General features: G+C 43.7%; 1 protein-coding gene across 3 annotated transcripts; it reads right to left on the bottom strand.

Annotated features, from left to right (window-relative positions):
- Positions 1-1,337: 1,337 nt before the first annotated feature.
- Positions 1,338-25,353, bottom strand: PKIG (cAMP-dependent protein kinase inhibitor gamma). Of its 3 annotated transcripts, XM_083508341.1 has the most exons (5): positions 25,045-25,353; positions 20,506-20,576; positions 9,045-9,224; positions 2,643-2,821; positions 1,338-2,316 (listed from the first exon to the last, which is right to left on the bottom strand). In XM_083508341.1, the coding sequence occupies exons 3-5, from the start codon at positions 9,182-9,184 to the stop codon at positions 2,237-2,239; spliced, it is 399 nt and encodes a 132-aa protein (XP_083364467.1). In that variant the 5' UTR covers positions 9,185-9,224; positions 20,506-20,576; positions 25,045-25,353; the 3' UTR covers positions 1,338-2,236. The 3 variants fall into 3 exon arrangements, with proteins under 3 accessions (XP_083364467.1, XP_083364468.1, XP_083364466.1); XM_083508342.1 differs by lacking the exons at positions 20,506-20,576; positions 25,045-25,353 and adding an exon at positions 9,772-9,891; XM_083508340.1 differs by lacking the exons at positions 20,506-20,576; positions 25,045-25,353 and adding an exon at positions 9,722-9,764.
- Between the last annotated feature and the right edge of the window lie 971 nt (positions 25,354-26,324).

Genomic DNA, 26,324 nt, shown 5'->3' with positions numbered 1-26,324 from the left:
ACTCTCTTATGGGGAAATATTACAATGTCCAGAGCTGCTTAGTTTAGAAGTGTATGGACAGACATGACAGACAGTTGTATAAAAGTAATGCGTGGTGTGGAGAAAATATAGAAATAATTTTTGTGCTCTCCCTGATAATAACCAGAATCCAGGGTTATCCAGTGAAGCTGAATGGGGATAGATTCAGGACACACAAAGGGAAGAACTTCCTACAGCTCAGAGTTAATCTGTGGTATTCACTTCTATATGGACCATAAAGAAGGCTGATCCCTGAAGAATTGATGCTTTTGAATTATGGTGCTGGAGGAGACTCCTGAGAGTCCCATGGACTGCAAGAAGATCAAACCTATCCATTCTTAAGGAAATCAGCCCTGAGTGCTCACTGGAAGGACAGATCCTGAAGCTGAGGCTCCAATACTTTGGCCACCTCATGAGAAGAGAAGACTCCCTGGAAAAGACCCTGATGTTGGGAAAGATTGAGGGCACAAGGAGAAGGGGATGACTGAGGACGAGATGGTTGGATAGTGTTCTCGAAGCTACCAGCATGAGTTTGACCAAACTGTGGGAGGCATTGAAAGACAGGAGTGCCTGGCGGACACGACTAAACAACAACATTCACTTCTATAGACTGTGGTGGAGATGGCCAACAATTTAAGATGGCTTTAAAATGAGATTAGACAAATTGATGGAGAACAATATATTCAATGGCTAGTACTAGTATATAATCAAGGCAGCATGTCTCTGAATACCAGCAGCAGGAGAGGGCTATGGCTATCATGTCGTGCTCATTGTCTGCTGGGCAAAACAGTGCTGGGCCTTGGGTTTGATCCAACAAAGTTCTTTTGTTCTTAGATTGCCACACTCACACAGCTAAAATCATGTTGCTGTGAGGGGGCAGCCAGCTGCCATTTCCACCCCACCCTGCTTGAGGTGTGCACACATAGACCAGTGCTTTAATGCCCCCCAGAGGCCAGTTTGAGAATCCTGCCATATTCCATGAATAGACATGGCTGTCTGTACTCCGATCGTTAATATCTGCCCCTGCAGCACTGCAGCAGTAACTTATATTGGCACAGGAATTGGGGTGCTCCAATTAACGCAAACGTTTTCTGGCACACTCATAGTTAAGATTGGGTGCTTTTTCTTGGGGGTGCGCATACCCCTAAACATTTTGTGATTCTAAGTTTGGCCTCATTGAGGGGCATTATTTCAATATGAGTAGGAAAATGAGAGTAACCCTAAACATTTTTTAAAGAAAAAAAAAGCACTGGTTATAAGACCAAATGAAAACCCTGCAAGTCTGGGGCATAAAGTGCTAGAAAAGAGCAAAACACATGAATGAAGAACTCATTTAGTTTTAATTGCTGGGGGGTGGGGTGGGGGACAACAGGTTTATGGATCTGCATACAAGTTTCACCACAAGATACAACTCTTAACAGAGGACGCAACAATTTACCAGAGGCATTGGAACTCTAGAACTTGCTAATGAGTTTGCTTGAAGTAGTGCTGCCTTCTCTTTTTAGCACGCACAATTAAACCACTTTTTGAATCCACTGGTTTGTGCCTCTGAAACCCTTTTTCTGCATGCCAGAAAGAAGCAGCGACGTAAGCAGAAGTGGTAGGTCACTGGTGCCTCTTTCATGGAGAACACTTCCTGTGGAATTGCCACTGAACTGAATTAGTGTTGTGCGAGGCTGCACCTGCCCTTATGCCACAAAAGAACCAAACTTCATTGGTTTCAATGGTGTCCATGTTGGAGAAGTGGCTGGCGGATTATGTCCCATACTTCTCTTCACCAATGTTCACAGCCCCCAAAATATCAGCACTTCTGAGATGCAGCATGTGCACAAGTGAGATAGATACCACAAGTCACCTAACAATCTACAGGGAGATAGGAATAAATAATAGTTTATCGTGTGAGCAAAATGTACCTTGTACGATAAAATCTGAAGTCTATATATTATTACTGAAATTGTGTTTTTCCTATACAGGAAGATTGTTGCCCAAAGGCTCTCTGAGTGGCTCAAGTCACTAAACATCTCTTGGTGTGTAGTGTTGCAGAGTGAGAGAGAGACAGTTCTCTGAAGGTACCAGCTGCCACAGAAAGTGACTGTAAGAGCCAGATGGCCATGGCAGAAACCTTTAAGTGGGGACTCCTTATTGCAATTTGGTTTCTTAACAGATGGAAGAGCCGTTGTTGTTGTCGTCCACCCTTCCGCAGCCTAAATCAGAGCTCTCACAAGGTCGGGCTGCCGTCTTCGCTCTTAGGAGTCAGTCCAGATTCCTTCTCGGTAGCATCAGCTGAATCTTGGTTTTCTGTAAAAGTAAATGATCAAACAGAGAGTTGTGTGAATTGGATCCAATGGAAATTGATTTATTTAGCAAATAAAACTGGTGTGGCTATTGCCAATGGTTCAGTGGTACCAGCAGAATACTAGTTCTTCAGCAACGTGTTAAGAAGTGTGAGAAGTTGGATGTTAGTAGCATATACCTATGTCCCATCTGCATTACATGATGCAACTGGTATACATTGTGCAGTGATTTAGATAAGCCCTGTGTGTTTTGCAGAGAACATGTTCATCTGAGCTTCCTGATTAGATCAGCTGCCAGCTCGGGTTGGACTTGGGCAAAGAGGGACTCACCATCCCCTGCAATAGCGATATCATCCATGGTGCTTGCCAGTTTCTCCAGTTTAAGAGCAGCTGCATCACCTTGAAGGTCGGGTATTGCGTTTCTCCGGCCGCTCCGGTCACAGCTGATGAAGTCAGAATAGGCGGGCTCGGTCTCCATCGTCTCATTCACATTGTATGAGGCAGGATCCCTGTGTAACGGAGATGTGTACGGTTGAGAAAACGTCAAGGGGCACGAGGTCCATTTTCACTGAACAATTCATAAGCATCATATGAAACCACTGTCACCAGCCAATGTAATCAAGGAGCCATTTTGAAATTATGCCTTTCTCCATATAGCTCAGGAGTTGCAAGCCAGACCCACTGCCTTAAGAGGAAATTCCTATTGGCAGACCATGTGACCATCTAGCTCGGTAGGAAGTGCCAGATACAATTTGGAAAGCAGAAAGCCTCTTAGGATGCCAGTAGAGTAAACCCAGTCCTGTATATATATCTTTGGTATGAAAAGTACCCACAGAAGGCTAAAAGCAGGGGTGGAGGGCTGGCAGGGGAAGAGGTTACTTTCACTTCCATTTTCACAAAAATGGGAAGTAGGAATGGGTGACTCTCTCAATGTTGGTTTCTCATTTTTCTATTCTTAAGCTGAGTTCTCCACATATCCACAACAGGTGGCAATTTTTAAAAGTCCTCATGAAACTTCTTCAATTTAGTACAAATCTCTCCTAATATGCACATTTCTTAAGAAATATGCAACTTTGCCTAATATACACATATCTGCAAAGCAATGTTCGCTAATACAGTGCATTTTTGTATCCTGTTTACACCAACACGTGCATATTCTTGGCTGGAGAATTGTACTGCAAAATTCAGAGACTTTCAAAATGCTTTGCTTCATGTATTGTTTCAGAAGGCATAAATTACGGAGATTCACCTTTAAAGGTCAACTGAACCAAATTTGTTTCCTAGTCCTGCACATCACCTGCTTTGGGGAAAGGAAGGTAACAATTTAAACAGCCCGTCTCTGCACTCCAGCCGGGCTGCCACTCCTGATTTCAGTCTCCCATAGCTGAATTTTTAAAAGCAAAGAGAGGGAGAATCGTGAAAGTGCCTGGCTCTTTCAATGTTCTTCGGTGCCCTGCTTCCAGCAGCCCCAAAGATTAGGGCACAGCGCTGGGCTGGCACGGTGGCATCAGCATCATACCTCACACCTATGAGAACATGCAACACAGAAACTAAAAAAGCTGGCCACCGTTGGGATGAATGTTCAATGCACAGGTTATCGGGAGGGGCCCCACCCCCCTACTAAGCTTAGCAGGTTTGGTACAAAAATACTGCCAGGCATAACATCCTTTCTCATCCTGCCCTCCTTCCCCCAAGCTCAGCTGTAAAGTCCATGATTGATGAGGAGCTAAAGGAACACAGAGCTAAAAACTGATTACCCTTGAGAAATGTATTCACCTTCAGCATTACAAAGATGCCCTTTCTCCAACCGGGGCATTCTGCCACCTCAAGAAATATTATCTGTCTGAAGTCCAAAATGGAAAGACCTGAGCTGAACTCCTGAAGTCCATAGAATTCACACTGTCTTTCCTCTTGTCCAGATCTGGATTTCTTTTTTCAGGATCTGAGAATACACGCCTACATTCTGAGTTGTGGTGTTGTCCTTTTGGAGCTATTTACTGGAACAAGCATGCTAGAAAATTGTGGCAAACCAGCTGATCAGGTTGCTACATTGGTATGAGAAGGTGACACAGAGTTGACCCAACAGCTGTATTCTAGAACAGCAATCAGGGACCAGTGAGATGGGAGCTTTCACAAAAGGGCAGCGCACATGTACCTAGTATTAAAAGACACCCTCGGGACCCAAATAAAAACAAATAACTGTCAAAGCTGCAACGATCCCACCATAAAGCCTACGATGAATTGCAAAAATGAGGGAAGTTGTGAGGAGAGGACTAAAGACAGCATGTGGTTTCTCTTATTGCAAGCTTTCACAGCAGCTACTATAGATACTAGTCATTTGCTGGTTGTATTTCTGGCAACATATACAGTGGTACCTCTGTAGCACTCACCACATCGCTAGTGCTGGGTTTGTACTCCCATGTTCACACGACATTATCCAAAATGCATATGTCTCTTGTACTTTGCTACAAAATACTACAGTGGTACCTCGGGTTAAGTACTTAATTCGTTCTGGAGGTCTGTTCTTAATCTGAAACTGTTCTTAACCTGAAGCACCACTTTAGCTACTGGGGCCTCCCGCTGCCGCTGTGCCGCCGGAGCACGATTTCTGTTCTCATCCTGAAGCAAAGTTCTTAACCCGAGGTAATATTTCTGGGTTAGTGGAGTCTGTAACCTGAAGCGTATGTAACCCGAGGTACCACTGTACTGAGAATGTCGGGTTGGTGCCAATAACTTAGAAATGCGCCATGAAGCAGCTTTTCCCCATCCCTATATGACAAGCTGCACTTTTTCTCTTCTTATAGTCATTTAAAGATGTCCTTTCTTTGCATCTAGACACCCTACTTCCTCAGTTCTCAAACTATTCTTTTATCAGAGCACTTGAAAAATGCTGGAGGTCTCAACAAACCACTTACTAAACTGTTTGTTTGTTTTTTGTTTGTTTTTTGCACACCAACCACACACACTCTTCATATGACACTCTGGGTGCCTCCATACACAGCAGCTCACTGTGGTCTTGGTGCTGCTTGTGCAAGCATGTTTTGCACCGTGTTTCCCACATGATAATGTCCTCATCAAAGTCATGCCCCCTATTATTTCCCTGTTTAATCTGGATTCATCATATCCATGTGGACGTGATAAGTCTGGGTTGCAGGGGGTATGGGTGTGTGTGTGGCATTTTGATGAGGACAACATTGTGTGCACAGTGTAAAAGACTTGCAGCACTGGGTCCACAACAAACTGTGATAAGCTTCTCTTACTCCTTCCATTTTTAACTAGATTATCCTCTACCCACCGTGGCTTTCACAAAGAAGTAGCTAGTGAAGCTATTCTGCCTTCCAGAATTCATGCACCATTTTCTATCAATGGTTTTTGTTTAGTATTTGATACATGTTAAATAACCTTGATTTTGGTAAGAAAAAAAAGGCATGGTAAATAACTTATAAATATATTTGTTGGAAAATGTAAAAGTCCTCTCAGGAGATTGTAAGTAGTTCCAGAGGAACAGAGTCCAGTGGCACCTTATAGAACAATAAATTTCTTTTAAGACACACTTTTGTGGGCTGCATCCTATTTTGCTAGATAGATTTTGACAGGACTCATTGCTCATGGAATATCTTTGGGGTTGAAATATTAGAGTTATAGTTAGGAAATACTGGGGCTCCTGTTAAGACAGAGAAGAGGCAAGTCTGGTGTGCTGGACTGAGTACATTGTATGGCCAGCAGATGGAGTCTTTGGGTTATGTTTAACTCCCATTACAGTAAAACATGGGATCTTGTCAAGGTTCACATGTTCTGTAGCAGGTTGTGATTGCTCTCAACAAGCAGCATGGCGAGTGGCTCAGCTCTATGGGAAGCTGCTTTAAACAAACAGGTTCTCACATGAAATGGTGCTTATTTGTTCTTGTTTTCAAGCAGCAAGACTGAAGTCCAAAGGCATGGTCCAAAGATACATGATGCATCCATCTTGCTGCAGCTAAGCCTGAGAGTGAGGCCATCAGAATCTGATGGAAGAAATGTACAACACCAACTAGAAAGGAAAGCTGTTTTTTTGCAATGTGATGAGGGAAAGTGGCAATGTATTCCACTCTAATTCATCTGATGTTTCAGCTGATGATTTCCAAAAGCTCTGGAACAATAGCTATAACTGAGTTTTGCTTTGTTTTCCCCTGAGGCCAGAGGTGGTATTAGAATGGAGATCAAGGTGTGGGGTTCTTTTCCAAGGAGGATTCACATGCTGGCAAATTTAAGTTGATTTGGAGCTCTTGGGCAACAAACCTACTTCCTCAAGAGATCTAAAGTTTTGTGATATGGAAAGTTAGGAGCAAATGGAATGGAAAGGGTAGGATAGCATTTGCTTCAATCCAACATTGTCAAGCCTCCTTGTGAGCCAATCAGGATCAATGCACAATAAACATATAATCTGGAAGCACCCATAATGCTAAGTTGGTCCTAGAGAATAAGAGGTGTGAAGCAAGCACAAGGAGGTCTTTCATTGGCTTCTAAAATTTCAAAATTTGTCAATAGAAGCAGGTGCATATAAGAAGAAAATTGGCCACGGAGGTGTACTAGATCTGATCTGATCAGTTTTGCATTCTCATTTCACCTACTTGGCACTATCTTGGTAACACAAGCCCAGAACTTTATCTGCAGGATATAAAGGTGTGATCAGTTCCTGCGTGCATATTTCACTGAGTGCAAAGTCACAGCCCCGGTCATTTGAAACTGAGGTAGCATTGAATATTTAAATTTTGAGGACTGGTGTTGGTATCTGTATCTAGAGATGTAGGGACACGTGTGGCACTGTAGTCTAAACCACTGAGCCTCTTGGGCTTGCTGATAGGAAGGTCTGAAGTTTGAATCCGTGCGACGGAGTGAGCTCCTGTTGCTCTGTCCCAGCTCCTGCCAACCTAGTAGTTTGAAAGTACACCAGTGCAAGTAGATAAATAGGTACTGCTGCGGCGGGAAGGTGCTGCACCAGAAGTGGTTTAGCCACATGACCCGGAAAGCTGTTTGCGGACAAACACCAGCTCCCTCGGCCTGAAAAGCAAGATGAGTGCTGCACACCATAGTCGCCTTTGACGGGACTTAACCGTCCAGGGTTCCTTTACCTTTTACCTTATATAGAGATGTGATACATACTTGATCATAAATAGAAAATGATGTAAAACAATGCTACTGCTGCATTTTAAAAATGAAAGTAAGCAATAAAATTCCAACCAAGCTTGATTTTTCTGTTTAAAGGTGAATTTTGCCAGCAGAATTTTGAGAGCAGAATCTTGGGATTTGGGTAAAGAAGCTAAGAGACTACATCTTAGAATATGAAGGTTCACAGCTTCAGAAGTAAGGGTAAACAAATATATCAGTTTCAGTTTCTCATTAAGTTGGGCTGAATAATCATTAAAATGGCAGCTGTGATTCAACGTGCAAAGAGATAAGCCAGGTAAAAAGTGATGTGCATCCCAAAACTTCATAGATGTGCTAGTGAGGTTTGAAGTGGTGATGATGTGTACGACTATCTTGGAATAATAGTAGATAGCTTGATGGTAATGGTGGCCTAGTATATGGCAGCTGTGAAGAAGGCAAATTCCGTGTTCAGGATCGTTTGGAATAGGTTGCCACACTTCAAAAAGGATATTGCAGAGCTGGAAAGGGTTCAGGAAAGGGAAGCATTTGCAAGTTTGCTAGTTCAGACAAAAGACAAGTAAGGGAGGCCATGATAGAGGTGTGTAGAATTCTGTGTGGTGTGGAGTTAGATGGGAGTTTTTCTCCTTCTCCCATAATACCCACAGTGATCCAGTCAATCTGAATATTCAAAGATTCTGGACAGACAGAATGAAGTACTTCCTCACATAGCACACAAAGTATGGAATTTGTAACCACAAGATGTAGCAACCAACTTGAGGGTATCGATGGCTACAAGCCATGATGGCTGAGTATTACTCTCAGGCGTGGAGTGATACTCCAGTTGCTGTGAAGCACAAGTGGGGAGAGGGCTGTTGTGCTCATGCCCTGCTTGTGGACTTCCCTTCGACATCTGGCTGGCCATTGGGAGAAGAGGGTGCTAGTTAAATGGGCCTTTGCTCTGACGCAGAAGTGCTCTTCTCACGCACTTGCTAGCCAGCTAAGTCACGGGGTCTTTGAATGAATGCTCTAGCTTCTTCTTTTCTCTCTTAACCCCAACCCCAGCCAGACTTAACAAGAACCAAATCAGACCAAAGAGCCAGCCAGTCCAGCATTCTCTTCCCCGTATTGGCCAACCAAGTTGTTACAGGAAGTATATAAGTAGAGCCTGCTTTTCCCCGCCCCATTTTCCCTTCCCTATGGCCCTGAGCATGGAAGCTCTGTCTAGTTAACATAGCTAATAGCTATTGATAGATCCATTCTCCAATAGTACTTTTTTTTTTAAGCCATCTACAGTGGATGCTCGGGTTGCAAATGTGATCCGTGCAGGAAGCATGTTCGCAACCCACAGCATCTGCAACCCGCAGCGCCACGTTTGCGCACACGCGGGTTGTGATTCGGCACTTCTGTGCATGCACAAAGTGCGATTTAGTGCTTCTGCGCATGCGCAACCGCCGAAACTCGGAAGTAGCCTGTTCCGGTACTTCCGGGTTCGGCACGATGCGCAACCCAAAATTGTGCAACCCGAAGCATCTGTAACCCGAGGTATGACTGTAGTTGGTGAGTTCCGTCAATTAATCCAAACCTTGCTGTTCTACCCTGCCTTACCTCTTGCCTTTCTGATTCTTTTGCTGCTCCTCAGCTTTGCAGTGAAGACATATACCCTGTGCATCTAACATGTCTCCATTCATGTCGATGAGGCATTTCTGGCATTGTTTGAGTAAGGTTACCTTTTTTTTCTCGGCCATTCCAAATGTTAAACTGGCAGGATCAGCAGTCCTGGACTTACTGCAGCGAAGGGGAATTGGGAAAAGCATTAACAACGTAACAGTAGGTATGCAGCAACCCTGTAATTCAGCCTAACCACCTATTCTCCTTTTTAGAATCAGGAGCTCCTGTCTAGCACAGCCCAGTGTGTTTATGCCCACTGAAATCCCGTTGATAGGGGCAACTGGAGTGTATGGAGATATACGGTACAGTACTTAGGGAACTTCTGTTTTCCTGATAAGCACTCCTGCTCTCTTCAGCTCCTCACTGACTCCAATCAATCACCTGTACTATCTACTCCTTGCTTGCTTCCTCCCTTCACTTCAGGTTCTGACTGGCTCAGTGGATGTGAGCCAGAGGCCCTACATCTTGTGCCACGACAGCCATTTGCCAGTGGCCATTTTTAGTTCCAGAGAAGGGTGGCAGCTTAAACTAGGCTTTAAACTCGGCCTATAACTGGCCTAATGGGGAATGAATGTGTGAAGCTGCTCCCCTTTGTTCCCATGCGTACCCCTCACCCGTTATCTAATTCCAGCAACTTCCTTCCCCCATTACTCCTGCCATATACCCGCTTTTTAAATGACCTGGCAGTTAAAGATCCAACAGCCTCAACTGTGAAACAGACATGTGCAATTCTTTCTGCCCTGCAAGTTCTGAATGGAATCCTTCGCCCCACTCAGCCTTGTCAGAGCAGAGGACATGGCGGGATGGAGTGAGAAGAATGGGATTATATTGCCCCAACCCCAAAGCAAGAGAAGGGCTGCGGTGGTACAAGCTATTAAAAGTTCTTCTCAACTCTCTCTTTTTTTACCTGTTTCCCCAAGCGAGGCACATGTGGACTGGCATGCGTGCACACCAACCATTTAAAGCAGTGGTTCCCAATTAACTAAGTACCGCATACACCTTGTTTTTCAAAAGCCAAGCTATGGACCCCCTGCTTTTGAAAATATTATCCCTCTGGTAGTCTTGTGAATGGTGCCACTATACCCTCCAACACGCCCCTGGCACAAAACCGGAATGCACATCTTCTGGGCCATGCTCCCTCCCACATGAGTCATGTGACCTGCATGAGAGCACAGCCCCCCAAAATGAGATGTCCCAGACAGTTGATGGGTATCTGCCACAGACCCCGTTGGTGGGTGACCACCAATTGGGAGCCACTGATTTAAAGCATTGAAGGGTTGGAAGGCTCACAAGAGAAAGGCTTAAGCACCCCCTTCTCTTCCAATATCTCCAGTCCTACCTGCCTTTTCAGGTTTAAAAAGGATGCTGAAGAGGTGGAAGGTTTGCAGGCTATGAAGGACTTGCTCACAAATTTATTGACAGCTGCACGAATGATGGTAGCTAGGAATTGGAAGGGGCAAGAAGACTATAAAATGGAAGAAGGGTGTAAAGAGGTGTGGGATTTAGCTATTAATGATAAATTAACATGTGCCATTAAGGTAAGACGGGGAATACACAGGAGAAATACTTTCGAGGAGACGGTGTTTGTAGAATTTGTACTGATAAAACGGAAAGGGACCAAACCATTGCAAGAGGTGTTGAAATTTTGGGAGGCTGGATAGTTAACAATGGAATGGTCCTGGGGGTGGAGTGCACATTTTTATTCTTATTTATTTGTGATTATTACTTTGTAAAAAAATAGAAAAGGAAAAAAGGGGAGGAAGAAAAGAGATATGCAAAATACAATGGTAAAAAAGGGGGGGAGGTGCTGAACTGATGAAGTATACTACTTATCTGCATGTAATGCCCAATTTGGCCTTGAGTGGCCTGGGGAGGCCATTTATTTAAATTTTTCCATGGCTATGTTTTTTTGGGATGTGGATTTCCAATAGATGCTGTTCTCTTCACAAGATGCCAAGAAAAAATGGGACAGGCAGCATCCAGATTTTTAAAATATTTTAAAAATTATTATTAATGTATTTTTAGGCTTCCTTTCAGGCTAATACCCTCAACAAGTGGGTTTACAAAATATATGAATTGTGCAATCCATTCATGATTTGACTGTGCATATATTATATCCTCATCTGGGCTTTTTCAGGTGAAACAACAAACGTTTGTGATCTGCCCCCAACAATATGTCACAGGCATACTGAATCTCCAGTGAAGATACAGTTAGTTTATAAATTTGTACAACAATTTGAAAAGTTGTGAACACCATTTAAAAATAGCTGCCCTCCTGCCCTTTCCAGCCAGTGTTCAAACTTTCCCCTGGAGCTCTTGAATGATTTAAAGTGTACAGATTACTTACTTCTGAGATCTTATTTGATGGAAGTATTGGATATCAAGAAGACCTCTGGGCTTTTTCATTGTGGCTACTGTGACAGTATTATTCGAAAGAGAGGGGGAAATATTAGGGTTGTGGGCCTTTCCCCAAGATACCAACTTTCAAGCAGAATCACTACAAATTTTCCTCTTAACATTTCACCAGCAATAGCAATTAAAGCCATATGGTTATAGTGTTCCCTGGAGATTTTATTAGTAGATGATTATCCAGGTTTGGAAGGAATTTCTGCATGTTAATCAAGTGGGTAGCACCTGGTTTACACATAGCTGTCACCTTTTCCCTTTTCTTGAAAGGAATGCTATTCGGAATAAGGGAATTTCCCTTAAAAAAGGGAAAACGTTGACAGCTATGTTTACATATATGTAAGGACATGAATATCCATAATGCAAACCACTCAATATTATTATCGTTAACATGAACCATTGAATAATATGACTAAGCTTATGGCGCATATAGGCTGAACGCTTTATATCGTATGCCAGAGGCAGGCAGACCTCAGACTTGGGAGGGATCGTGTGTGTGTGTGTGTGTGTGTGTGTGTGTTGGGTTTTTTACTAGAACCCAAGATCTGCCAACTTGAGACAAGCACAAACTAGCCTCTGAGCAGATGCTCAGCCCAGGAATTTGCATACAGTTCCAAAACTGAACTCTCAGCCACACAAAAACCCAGTACTGCAAATCATTCCGAGATCTACTGGTAGATCGCTCTGGAACTACCTTCTGCCTGCCTCGGCACCCATGGGCTACTCATTGTTAGTGGGGGTTAGGGGCAGCCCGTCCTGTTTCACCACCTGAGGCAGAATAGGAAGGTGAGGTCCGCCTTTGCCAAAGCCTTGCATACCCAATAAACACACAAGACGTAACCGGCTGTACATTTGAAAAAATAATATATATTATTCATTGTACTGAATTGTAGATTTCAACAGAAGTAGCTCATAAAGTTCAACGAAAACTGTAGAAGACCCAGTTCATTCTCTAATCAGTTTCTGCATAAGGTCCATATATGTGAAAGTGTCTATTCCACCTCTCTGTTCATAGAGTCCAACATAGAGCAGTGGCGTAGCGTGGGGGGTGCAGGGGGGGCCAGCCGCACCGGGCGCAACATCCACGGGTTAGGGGGCGCACATTACTTGCCTTGCCCTGGGTGCTGACAACCCACGCTACGCCACTGACATAGAGTCAACGGCAAAACAAGGCTTAGACTCTGTGAAAGGATTCTGTGGAACTGCAACAACCTTTTGTGTGGATTGTTGGACTCTATGAACAGAGAGGTGGAATAGACACTTTCACGTATATGGACCTGATGCAGAAACTGATTAGAGAATGAACTGATCCACTGGGTCTTCTACATTTTTCGTTGAACTTTATGAGCTACTTCTGTTGAAATCTACAATTCAATACAATGAATAGTATATATTATTTTTTCAAACGTACAGCCGGTTACGTCTTGCGTGTTTATTGAATACGTTTCACGTAACCAGAGGTTTGTTGTTGTTTTGAAGCCTTGCATACCGGCGTCACACAGAGGCGGCTTCCAGCAAGCTCTTGCAAAACTCTCGCAAGATCTTGCCATTTCTCCTTGGTTGTCTGGTGGCAGCAGCAGGGGTGGGCAGGGTGCCGCCGGGAGCACTGTCCTTCAGGATTCCACTGCCTGAGGCAGCAACCTCAGTCTGCCTCATGTGTGGGCTAGCCCTGGTGGGGGGCTGTGTGTGTTGAATGCAAAAGGATTCTTCAGATTACAGAGGATGGCAATTCTCAGCAATGCTATGAGGTTAAATATTAACTTTTATATAGTGCTTTCAAGGTGCCGAAAGCACTTCAAATGCACTACAAGAGAATTGTTTCACCATTTTATATTCTGTTCTTTATCATAAAAATGGTTGGTTTATGTTTTTTGAGTTGCTCTGATCAGAAGGGGCAAAGGTTCAGCCAAGATGTTTGACACTAAAGGGGAGAAGGGAACCTAAAGCCTTAAAGGGGAGTGGGGGAGTGGGAAGAAACCAAATAAATTATGAGGGCGATAAATGCAAATAAAACTCTACTGCTGCGCTTCTGATTAGCTGACAGGTTTGGTAAGCGCTGGAAGCGAGGTGTATAAGTAGAACTGACAAAAAAGAGAGCTAGTGCTATTTACCTGTGAGGAAGCCCCATTGAATTCAATAGGACTTGCAGCTGAGTAGACATTGTTAGATTGTCTTGTTAGAGTGCTATTGAAGAAAAAAGTACAGAAACCAGAAGGAAAAAGCCAGAGGACTGCAGCAGATTTTCCAGGATCAAAGTTAACACTGAAAAGCCTGGGAGTTGCTTTAACACTTAGTCTAAACTGGGTACCAGGATGTGTTTCCCTGTGTAGTTTGCATTTGTTCTAGTGGTTAAATGTTCATTTTTATTTTTATTTTATTAACAACTTCACAGCTTCTTTCCAGTAGCACCTTAAAGACCAACTAAGTTAGTTCTTGGTATGAGCTTTCGTGTGCATGCACACTTCTTCAGATACGAAGAAGTGTGCATGCACACGAAAGCTCTTACCAAGAACTAACTTAGTTGGTCTTTAAGGTGCTACTGGAAGGAATTTTTTTATTTTGACTATGGCAGACCAACACGGCTACCTATCTGTAACTGGAACTTCACAGCTGTTTAAATGGTTGCCTTATAGAAACCTTTAGGAAAAGCTAAATTTGGTTTGTTTGCAGATATTTTTTTGGGGTGGTGGTGTTGAACATATTGGAAGCATGCAGTACTACGAATAGTGTCTCTCCCCCACCCCCCAAAAAGGAACAATTAGGCCCCTTACCATACTATTCAGTTTAGAGAGCTGGTTGACCCAGGAAAGAAATTAGTCCGGCAGGAACTAAAGATATCCACTGGGTGGCAGCAGTTAGGACCACAGGAGGAATGACACACCTTTCCCCTCCCTCTCAGGGTGCAGGCTGCAGCCTGTGCTTTTCACATCAGCCAGCATTATCCCCATATTATCTTTATCCCTGTATTAAAATATAGGCAGAGTTCTGAACGGAAGGTGAATGCAGGCATCAAATTTCCCCCCTGCAGTACAGTCCTGACTTTGCAACTTGGCTTGCGCAGGTAAATACCAGCAAGTTATCAGCGTTAAATGTGTCTCTAGGAAAATGCATAATAAGCGCGATTCACACCTGAACCCAAAAATGTGAACATGAGAGAGATGAATCTTTTCACGTGAGTCAAAATGTGTGTGGTCCTGAAAATGTGCTTACGCCCCAAAAAATCATATCCAAAAGCAGAGAAAATTTCGAAAGGGACATTTTATTACAGAGGGGTAGGAAAAATAAGGTTTCAGTCACTACAATCTGATAAATGCAGTACAAATTACGGGTGCGTTTAACCTTAATATGCTAATACATTCATATCCCTTGTTGCTGTTGGCATCCGTCTGTCTCAAGAGACAATGGAGGGCGTCTCCAGGGGTGAAGTCAAACCACAATGTAAGTAGCACCCAAGTGACCTCCCCAGGGCGCAAGCCTGGGCAACGTGTAGGGAGCTCAGTCTCAGTGATGTGGTCCAAAGGAAAGCAGAGTGTTACGTACTGAAGTTCTCACCCTGGGCCAGCAGGGGGATACTGTAAATAGTTTTCACTCAGGTCCACATATGCAAATAAGGGATTGAAAGTGACATTCAGTGATTGGATAGTTACAGAAAGTTGTTACAGTTGCGTTGTAGTGGAGCTCTATATAAGCAGGCTGGCTGAACCCTTCAGTTCAGTTCTGTTCTGGCCTATGAATAAACAAGAGCTGTTTGAAGAATCACTGTGTCATCTGAGACATTCACCCACAACTTAACACAGAGCAATACGCCTGGCAACAGCTTGGCTTCAGGAGTTGCTGGAAGGAGATGCCCAAGGCACCATCCAACAGTCTTAGGGACTCCACTCCAAATCTGTGTAGGTGTTACTCCTTAGCCTTTTCTTCTCCAGAAGATATCCCGAATGGTCACGAAGGTTGAGGATCATAGTTTTCCTTCTCCTAGATGGGCTACCTCTCACTTCCTTCTACAGTACATGCACATGCAGAAACTTCCTTTTTGACCATTGGACCCACTATTGATCTTGTCCACTCAATCCGCTGCAGGGGAAATCCCTAACTCACCAAGGGTTTGAGATCTGTTAGCTATCCTCAGCTGGTTTAGCCAGCCAGTTGACCCAGGGTGTGGCTGCTGTTGCATGCTGACAGCTTCTAGGAGCTTTAGGTGAGACCCTAGTGCAAGGTGGGGACCAAAGGTGGACAAGCATCCTGGAGAATTGAATGCTGGCCGAGTCATCAGTGTTGCCCCTTCAACATAATGCAGCAGGCAGCCCGGCCATCTTTTAATTTAAAAAAATAAATTAAAAAATTAAAATTTTAATTCCACATGAATATTCTTGTGTTGCTGTTGGTTTGAAGCCTTATTCTGTTTTCTTCAAAAGGAAACTTTTTAAAGTTCATAAATATTCTGGGGATTGTGGAGAAGCTTGGGATAGCCTCCTTTTCCCTGTGTGATCTTCCTGAATTCTGCAGAATTTGCAACTTTCCAACAGCACATTTATTTTGCGTAGGAGATGAATTTTAAACCATTGGTAGGGAAATAAATTTTTTTTCCAGCTTTTATAAATATTTTAACAAGAAAAACGAAATCTTTACAAATCTAATTTACCTTCCCGTTCAACTTCCCTCCCCTCCCTTTTGTGGATATTTATTTCATATCTTTTTATTCGTGTATATCCAATTCAAATATATTTATAATTTTCCCTTTATGTTCCCCTGAATTGTCTCTTACTGCACGTGTTTTTATCAGTCCCGCTAATGCTTTTAATTTGTTTCCAATGTGTCTTCCAATAGTCAATCAATTTCCTCCATTCTATTTTTAAAAGTCTCTCCTATTGATTTCTTATTCTTCCATTAATTGCCAGTCTTCCTTTGTCAGAACTGTTTATTGCTTCCATCTTTGGGCATAAATCATTCAAGCAGCTGTAGTAGCATACGGTACATAAACTCCCCCCCCCCCCCGTTCGGTAGGTACTTCTCCACCAATTATTCCTAAAAGAAAAGCTTCTGGGTTTTCCCCACCAAAGAAATCTGAATCATCTGTAGAAAGCAGAAAACTTTGTTCTCTCTGCAGCTCTCAGTAAACAGAAATAAAGGAGGACCCAAGAGGGTGTCACTATGGAATGAAGTTATGCTGAATTGCAGCAGGGAGCATTCTCCTCTCCCAAGATGCTGTTGTTTGTCTTCCTCCATCTTCTTGGTTTTTTGTTTTTGTTTTAAAACAATGCTTTCATTTTGTCTGAGCTCCTTTGAAGGCGCTGGAAAATTCCTGATTTTCTCAGGGATGTACAGTAAATACTGCATGTCCAAAAAAGACTGTAGTGTTCCTCAACAAAGCAAGGATGGGTTAGGGTAAATTCCAGCAGTCTTGCCGTACTACACACAGTGGACTATTCATTAGGCAGAGAATTCAGGACTACATTTAGATCCCTTGCTTCAGTCCTAGTGCTCTGCTGCAAATGAGTGGGACAGATAATATGACTTGGCAAGAACTATCCAATGCAGCATATAGAACGAATAAGATATGCATGCTTTGTAGCACTCACCACATCGCTAGTGCTGGGTTTTTACTCCCATGTTCACACGACATTATCCAAAATGCATATGTCTCTTGTAAAAAGGTAAAGGACCATTAGGTCCAGTCATGGCCGACTCTGGCGCTGCGGCGCTCATCTCACTTTATTGGCCGAGAGAGCCGGCGTACAACTTCCTGGTCATGTGGCCAGCATGACTAAGCCGCTTCTGGCGAACCAGAGCAGCGCACGGAAACGCCGTTTACCTTCCCACCAGAGGGGTACCTATTTATCTACTTGCACTCTGATGTGCTTTCGAACTACTAGGTTGGCAGGAGCAGGGACTGAGCAACGGGAGCTCACCCCGTCGCGGGGATTTGAACCGCCGACCTTCTGATCGGCAAGTCCTAGGCTCTGTGGTTTAACCCACAAAATACCACAGTGGTACCTCGGGTTAAGAACTTAATTTGTTCTGGAGGTCCGTTCTTAACCTGAAACTGTTCTAAACCTGAAGCACCACTTTAGCTAATGGGGCCTCCTGCTGCCGCCGTGCCACCGCTGCGCAATTTCTGTTCTCATCCTGAAGCAAAGTTCTTAACCTGAGGTACTATTTCTGGGTTAGCGGAGTCCGTAACCCGAGGTACCACTGTACTGTTCAATGCAGTTTCTCAAACCAACTTAACACCAAGTGGAGTCCTTAAACCAGAGGTTTTCAACCTTTTTGAGTCTTCGGCTCCTTTGACCAGCTACATTCTTTCTGTGGCACCCCTGTGGGGCTCAGGAGCCCAGTTATGTCACCCCTTGCCTGCAGAGCTGGCTTCTTCTCACCCTTTTTCGAACACCCTCCCTTGTGGAGTGTGCCCTCAGTCTCCTCTCCTCTCTCCTTGGGAGTCCTCCAGGCAGCAGCTATCATTGCCGCAATCTCTGAGCTGCTCCACTGCCCTAAAGAGAGGTGCCTCTCCCCACACTGCCCCCTCTCCAGGGCATAGAGGATGCCCCCAGCCTTTGTGACCCAACGGAGAATGGCCAAAGGGATTTGGCTGGCCGGAAACAGTGTCCAGGCTTCATATTTTTTCTGTTTTTGCACAAAAAATGTCTTATGTATTGAAGTTCTCACCCTGGCCACCAGGAGTATTGTGTATGTAGTTTTCACTCAGGTCCATGTCAGTTATTTTAGGCGGGAAACCCTGGGTTGTTGTTGCTACAATGTTGACAGCCGGCTGCCTATAAAAGCAGGCCGGCTGAGCTGTTTGCTGTTCAGTTATGTGACAGCTTACAAATAAAGAGCTGCTTTGGAGAAATCGCTGTGTCGTCTGCTATGTCTACCCACTATTTAACACTGGCGACGAAGGTGGGATCGATGGACAACAGAGCACAGCCAGATGTGGCCACCCTCTGAGATGAGCTGAATCACGGAGCTGAAACACTGAGCGAAATCACGGAGCACAACCAATTCAGAGCTGACCGTTCTGGCTAGAGCACAGTGTTCCATCCATCGCCTCCACGTCGGCATCGGAACCATGGCTTCACTCGTGCCTCTACTGCCGTCTGCCCCAGCCTCTGAATCATGGGACTCCTACCTCGCTCGGTTTGGCTGCTACCTCCAAGCAAATGAGCTGACAAGAGGGTTTGTAGAGCAGAAGCAGGGCCTCTCCTCAGCCTTTGTGGCCCCGAAGTGTTCGCGACGGCCCAAGCATTGGTTGCGCCTCTAGCAGTCCAGGCAACACCATGGGACACGATTCAAGAGAAGCTCCGCAACCACTACGCCCCAAAGCCGTCCAAGATTGCTGCCCGCCATGCGTTTTACCACCGGAACCAGGCAGAGGGGGAGTCAATCAACAACTACACCACCGCCCTCCGACAGGCTGCAATGCACTGCGAGTTCTGAGACTTAGATGATGCCCTGATGGATCAAATCGTCTGCAGGGTCCGGGACATCCGTTTGCAACGGCATCTCCTCGCCAAGCCAGACCTCACGCTGCAGAAAGCCACTGAGGAGGCCGTGGCCTCAGAAGCTGTTGAACTCTCCGCCCAGGAAATCCACAAGGCCAGTAGACCGTATTTAAAGGACTATGTTGTTGGACATGTAACACTGTTGGTCTAATGGAAGTATGTGAAATGTAACCGATATGCTTTGTGCCTAATTGAACCATTACGTGTAGTGCTGTATATAAGGAAACCATTACGATTGTAACTAACGCCTTATCTCGGTGGGGAGGGGTGTTATGTATTGAAGTTCTCACCCTGGCCACCAGGAGTATTGTGTATGTAGTTTTCACTCAGGTCCACGTCAGTTATTTTAGGCGGGAAACCCTGGGTTGTTGTTGCTACAATGTTGACAGCCGGCTGCCTATAAAAGCAGGCCGGCTGAGCTGTTTGCTGTTCAGTTCTGTTCCAGCTTACAAATAAAGAGCTGCTTTGGAGAAATCGCTGTGTCGTCTGCCATGTCTACCCACTATTTAACAAAATGCTCAACGGTTTTTGTGTCTGGATGTTACAGAGCAAGCACAAGAAAGGCCAGCGCAACACCTGGCTTCCTGCTGGCCTGCCTGGCCTCCCACGTGTTTGTCTATTTGCAATAGCAAGGGCTGGTGGACTGGCTGGCTGAGCTCCGCTTGCTTGCTTGCTCCGAGGCCACCATCATATGATGCTTTTGCTTTGTTTTAAAACATTTCTTTTGGGCCTTGACAGTGTTTCATTTCCAAAAAGGAGTCAGTTTTTATGCATCCAGTTGCTTCAAACTGCCAAATATGAATATCTGCAATAGTACAGCACTTGCACACGCATACAGCCACTGTAATAATAAAATTTAAGGATATATATATATATATATATATAATGTTGATAAATGTACCAACCAAACACATACATAGATCAGCACAGGAAGACAGTCCTGAAACCATTTTGACTCCCAAGCTGACCAAATGTTTCTCTGCAAGGAGGGAGGAGGTGAAAAAAAACCTTCTTTGTTACAGGAATTAAGTATTCACCATTTCAAACGAATGGGCAGACTACCAGGAAAGGCAATCAGATAAGGCATTATTGGATAACCTAACAGATAGGAAAAACAACAACATTCAAATTTCTGTTACAGACCACCTTTTCTGTGATGCATGTATGATGTATGGAGGGGTGGTCTTGAGCTCCAGGGCAAGGAATTTAAAATGTCTGTATAAGGGCAGGCACACCTTCGTTCTGGGTCCTCCTCCTTTCCTGCATGTGAGGGGAGCACCCTGTTGCAACAGAGCAATAAAGACCAGGCTTACTAGCTGCTTTGCTTCTCAATATTCTCTGGTTGGCCTCTGTTATTTTCTCCTACCAAAAGGGAACCCACGTAAGGACTCTATACCGGCTCTTGGATACCCCATAAGGGGAAAAGGGCAGATTTTGTTTATAACACCACCAACTCGTGTGTGTGTGTGTGTGTGTGTGTGTTGGGAACATACCTTACTTAATTCATTTTCCTTCTGCTGAGGACAGACATCTAGCTCCATGCACCAGAAGGCACCAAGTAGTTCTGGAGAGGAAGTAGAAAGGAAAGGAGGATAAACGTGGTCCTTAATCATTAGCAAACACTTATTCTGGACCCTTTTGAGGACTCTGTGGCCACAAGTCTGAAGGGTAGGGAAGACTTGAAGGGGAACTGGAAGGGAACTGGAAAATTTAAAAGATACATCGTGGTTGTATCCAGCACTGCATAAGTTGACTTCCATCTGCACAACAGAATCTCCCCTTTCTCTCCTCCTGCTTCAGCTTCCTAAAATCTGCTCTGGTTAGGATATTTTAGCATTGTTGCTGCTGTGCAATTGCTGCTACTAGGGCCATATCTGCTTTAGAAAGTTATACTGATTTTATATCATCTTAGCATCCCCTAAGAAATCCCAGGAATAATAGTTTGCTGAGATACTGAGAACACTCATGACAATATGTACCCATCTTCCAATTCCAAAGAATGGCGGTTATACTGTATCAGGTAAGTCCATAATGAAGAGATTCTGTTTATCTAATCATGTGGCAAGATGGTGTAGGAAAACTTTCCCACTAATGTCTTCTCCTTATTTTTACTTCTGGCTTGGAAAAAATGGGCTATATATTCACTGATTCGTTTTATTTTATTGCCCCCTAGGTTCCTTTCGAAGTATGCAAATAAGCCTGTATCCAGCTGAGTTTTCATTCTGGAATTTCCCTGGTAGAGGGACCAAGATCCGGAAATGTCTTTGGTAAGTTAGCTGAAAATCCATCCACACAGTGAAGTTCATAGAAAAATCCACGCTCCCTCCACGGTTTTAATGATTTTGGCTTGTATTAAGCACTTTAAAACTTCTCTGGGTTTCCTTGTTTACAGCTGCTTGTTCCTAATGTTCAGTCAATATATTTTAGTACTAGTGTAGTGCAGTCTTCCGAGCTGAAAAACGTCACCAACAAGAAAACATGAGCTGGTCTGCCTTCCAGAGCAAGGATGTGATCGTCACCACTTTGTTTTGTTTTTAATCAAAGTTTCATCTCCGGAATCGAAAGAAAGCAAATGATGTAGGTACTAAAAAGCTGGATATAATCCTTCACATTTTAGGACAAAGCTGTCCTAAAAAGGACAAATTGGTTTTAGGTCAGCAGGTATCAAAAGTACAACTATATTTGGTTACAAAAAACAGTGCCAGTTCCATAGGTATAGATGGAGGATGTAACTGTTGTTATCTGAATTTCTACTATGGAACAAATGACCTCAGTAGAGATGCTCCAGAAGTACAGCTGTCCAACAAATGCTACGTAGACTAGCTTTTGTTCCAAAGAGGAAATCCTTTAAAGATATAAGTCATGGTGATGACAAGATCTGAAGGTCATCAGGACATCTCTTGTTTCATGGACTAAACACTGGAGGAGGTGCAGGCCAGGTCATTAATCTATTTTGCTATTTCTCTAGTGGGCATCAATACTTGATGCTTCAGAGAAAAGGTACCACATACTTTAACAGCCAGGCATATTCCCTAGGAAAGCACTGGAAACTGCAGTCCTATGATGGGGAATTGGGAGCTCTAACAAAGAATCCTCAGGTGCTTCATGGAACTACAATTCCCAGCATTCTTTGAGGGAAACCGTAACAGTTAAAAGTGGGAGGAGATAGGGAATTTGTACTGTAGAATTTGTACTGTTAAAACGGAAAGGGATCAAACCATCGCAAGAGGTGTTGAAATTTAGGGAGGTTGGATAGTTACAATGGAATGGTCTCGGGGGTGGAGTGCACATTTTTATTATTTATTTATTATTATTACTTTGTAAAAAGAATAAAAAAGGGGGACAGAAGCAATATAAGTGTGGGTATTCCTAGAGAGTATAAAAATCCTTCAGAGGCTAATGAAAGAATATTGATTGATTTTATATATTTATATCCCACCTGTCCTCCAGCTCAAGGTGGCATATATCATTCTCCTCCTCATCCTATCATCACAACAGCCCTGTGAGGCGGGTTAGGCTGGAAAATGGAGACTGGCCCAAAATTATCTTGTGAGCTCCATGGCTGAGTGGATATTTGAATCTGGATCGCCCCACTTCTAGAGCTCCTCATTTCCATCCGTCACGTGATCTCTAGGCACAGGGTCTGAGAGGTCCCACCATTTCCCCGGGAAACCCCACTATTTACTACTGAATAGGAACAAACATCAATTGGGTTCTCTGCAGATTGATTCAGCAGTAAATAGTGGGTTCCCCCAGGGAAAAGGCAGGACAAAATAAAAACCTTTCAGACCCATCCCTGGAAACCAGGGCCGGATTTAGGTTTGAGGAGGCCCTAAACTATTGAAGGTAATGGTTCCCTTTATATGTCCAGCTGTCCTTTGTCAACAACAAATTGTAGCTGTTTTTCGTGTTGAATATATGCTATTTGGTAATTTTGGACCTAACAGGATTCTAAAGCCATTTGTGCATGCAGAATGTAGGAACCCTATATATAGAAATGAGCAAACCAGTGATATTTTAGGGAGCAGGCTAGCAGGCAGGGCCCATTACTTACAGCATAGGAGCCTACACAACACAAAACACTGTTGCTGTAGGTAGGTTTTATTTTATTTGTTTTTTATCTTATATTTTGGAAATGTACATCTAGGTTGTTTTTTTCTTTAATTTTTTGGGGGGGCCCCCAAGAGAGTGGGGCCCTAAGCTATAGCTTGTTTAGCTTAAACGTAAATCCGGCACGGCTGGAAACCATGGGACAAATAGAAAATATCATGGGGCAAAGAGAAGCATGGGTTAGCCCCTAGTCTAACACCTTCCATTAACCAGTAGCAGCAGCCAATAGACTTCTTTATGAAAATTCTCACCCAAGATTGAAGTCATCCAGTGGTGAGCTCCATGGACAAGTGGGGATTCAAACCCTGGTCTCCCAAGTCTCAGTCCAACACAGTAAATCTCAGCCCTCACAAGTGGGTCCCGAGGGTAGACATTTTGAGAATTTTGGGCCTGATTTAAGAGTACTGGAGAACTTGAGCTTGCACACTATTTTGTGACATTCTGCTTGGCCCAATGTGGGTTTTGGAGTTTTTCTCATAGGCCAACAAGGCTACCTTTACTTTTTGGCTGTTGTGTGTTTGCAATACCATCAACAGGGATCCAGCATAAAGGGTACTAAGGTGCTTTTCTAATCACAGGAATTATTGAGGCGGCCTAAACTTCAAGGCCAAAGGATCCATTACTTTTTCCTACAGACATTAAGATGGTTATAGAGAAGAGATAAAACTGTTGAAGAGACTCAGATAGGTGAAACACTGGACTGGTCAGACCTGGGTCTAATTCGCACAGCCAACAGATGTCTGTAGCGAAGAGCCTGGTTCAGTGACTGAGCCCATGATCTGGTTTTCTGTATGAGGAGGGTTCCAAGTTCAGTATCTGGAAAGTCAGTTAAGAGCATCTCAGATAGCAGAGTTGGGGAAAGAGGACTTCTGCCTGAAATTTTGGAGAGCTACTGCTAATCAGAGTTGGCACTACTGGGCTTGACAAAACAAATATCGAAGTAAGCAGCAATTTATATTCATACATAAGAACTGTATATAAGAACTTATAAGACCTGTAACTTGTTGAATTAATGCTTGAGCTTGCTTTTTCCTCCTCCCTCCCATTCCTTTTCCCTTGCGTGCCATGTCTTTTCAGATTGTGAACTTTGAAGGCAGGGACTGCCTCAGTACGGACTTTTGTAAGCCACTACTCTGAGAGTTCTTTTGGCAAAGTGGCAGGAAATGAATGCTATAAATAATAAATTATGATATATAATTCATCTTTGCTAGCTTGCTAGTTCCAGGATGAATTGAGTTTTTCAGTTTGGACCTCCACACCAACCATTCCTGCCTTTTAGGCCCAACTTTTTGCCTCCAATCCATTGTGAACATCACAATGTTCTTTCTCTTCTCAATCACTTGTTAATTGGTGGTGACAGTTGTTAACATTCACAACAGGTGAAGGAGCTTGACAATCAATAGTTTCAATATTCTTAACCATAAAATTGAAAAATTCCTCATTGTCCAACTCCTTCATTGGCAGAATATGATGGTCTTTCGGTACCATGTAAAATACAATTATTTCCAGAGTCAAAAAAACTCTCATGCACACACACAAATACAATACATGTATGAAACTAGTAATTTTAATAATAGTTGAATTTCAGTTTTGTAAAAACTTTGCTTTATTTTCCCTCGACTGCAAAAGATTTCTCACCCTTCATTTCACTGTTGCTCCCTTCTTTTAATCTTTGATAAATCACTAGAACATTGCTTTTCTCCCACAGCTGTTATACATTTCATGGTGAACACAATTCTGCCACACACCGAAAAGTTCACGCGAAAGAAAAGATCTTTTAAACAAATGTGTTCTAGAGAGGACCCCAGCCAGCCACTCAACTCACTCCTTCACTATATAACACCGTACATTTTGTGGCATAAAAGCGACGGTTTCAACGCAGCCGCTGCCTACCATTGTTCAGAATGCGAAGTTATACTTACAGAAGATGGCTCCAAGCTCCAACAGCTCTCAGTGTGGCGAGTTAGGAACCCCAACTGTTAAAACTCAAGGCTCAAGTCACCCACACATCCCCCCAAGCGTGAGTGTGCTTCGAATGTCAAAGGGCCAGAGCAGACAGCTTAGTCACAGTTTCAGACTTCCAGTTTCCTTGCGTTAATAGCTGCTAAATGCAGTCGCACTTCGAGGGCTCAGGAGGCGTTTCCTCACTCCCTTCCCTTGCCAAGTAAGTCCCTGTTTGCTGTAATCCAATGCTCGGCCTCCGTGATGTCAACCAAGCAGCTACTTGCTTGGCTCCCATCTCCCCGCACACAGGAGGGATCTGTTTCCTTTGCTTTTGTTTAACTTCGCATTGTAACCTCATCTCCCAGCAGCTGTGGGCTGAAACATCCTTCCTTCTGTTTTCTGTTTGTCAAAAGAGGCTTCCTACTTTAATACGCCCACTGGCTGTTGTTTAGGTGTAGGCAAACGTTTATTCTTAAGGAAGCTATGGGCAAAATCAAGGCATATTGTGGATGGAATGCATCTCAGATATTTGCCAATTAAGTACCGTATTTTTCGCTCTATAAGACGCACCAGACCAAAAGACGCACCTAGTTTTTGGAGGTGGAAAACAAGAAAAAAAATATTCTGAATCTCAGAAGCCAGAAAAGCAAGAGGGATCGCTGTGCAGTGAAAGCAGCAATCCCTCTTGCTGTTCTGGCTTCTGGGATAGCTGCGCAGCCTGCATTCACTCCATAAGACGCACACACATTTCCCCTTACTTTTTAGGAGGGAAAAAGTGAGTCTTATAGAGCAAAAAATACGGTAATTGCTCAGTCCTAGCAATGGGAAATGGGGTCCCAGTTCCCATATTACCTACCCATTTTACATTAAGACCCTTCAACTCATTTATACTTCGCAGGATAAATACCCACCATGCAATGGTCTGAGGGCCTCAGTGCCCTGGCTATATTTGAACATACTTCATATAAACATCAATTTCATGCAAATACCTGATTGGACATCTGGAGAGCTTACATTAACTTATATGTTTACTTTAAGATGCATGTACTGACGTTTACTGTATCCATAATGTGAACTGATGGTGGGTGTTTTTGTTTTTGTTACTACAGAGGTACCTCGGGTTACATATGCTTCAGGTTACATATGCTTCAGATTACAGACTCCGCTAACCCAGAAATAGTATCTTGGGTTAATAACTTTGCTTCAGGATGAGAACAGAAATTGTGCAGTGGCGGCGCAGCAGCAGCAGGAGGCCCCA

This window comes from Podarcis liolepis (assembly GCF_965112155.1).
Source record: "Podarcis liolepis genome assembly, chromosome: 6".
Taxonomy (NCBI): domain Eukaryota; kingdom Metazoa; phylum Chordata; class Lepidosauria; order Squamata; family Lacertidae; genus Podarcis; species Podarcis liolepis.
Note: the sequence above shows the minus strand (reverse complement) of the source record. Positions and strands in the feature narration are given on the sequence as shown.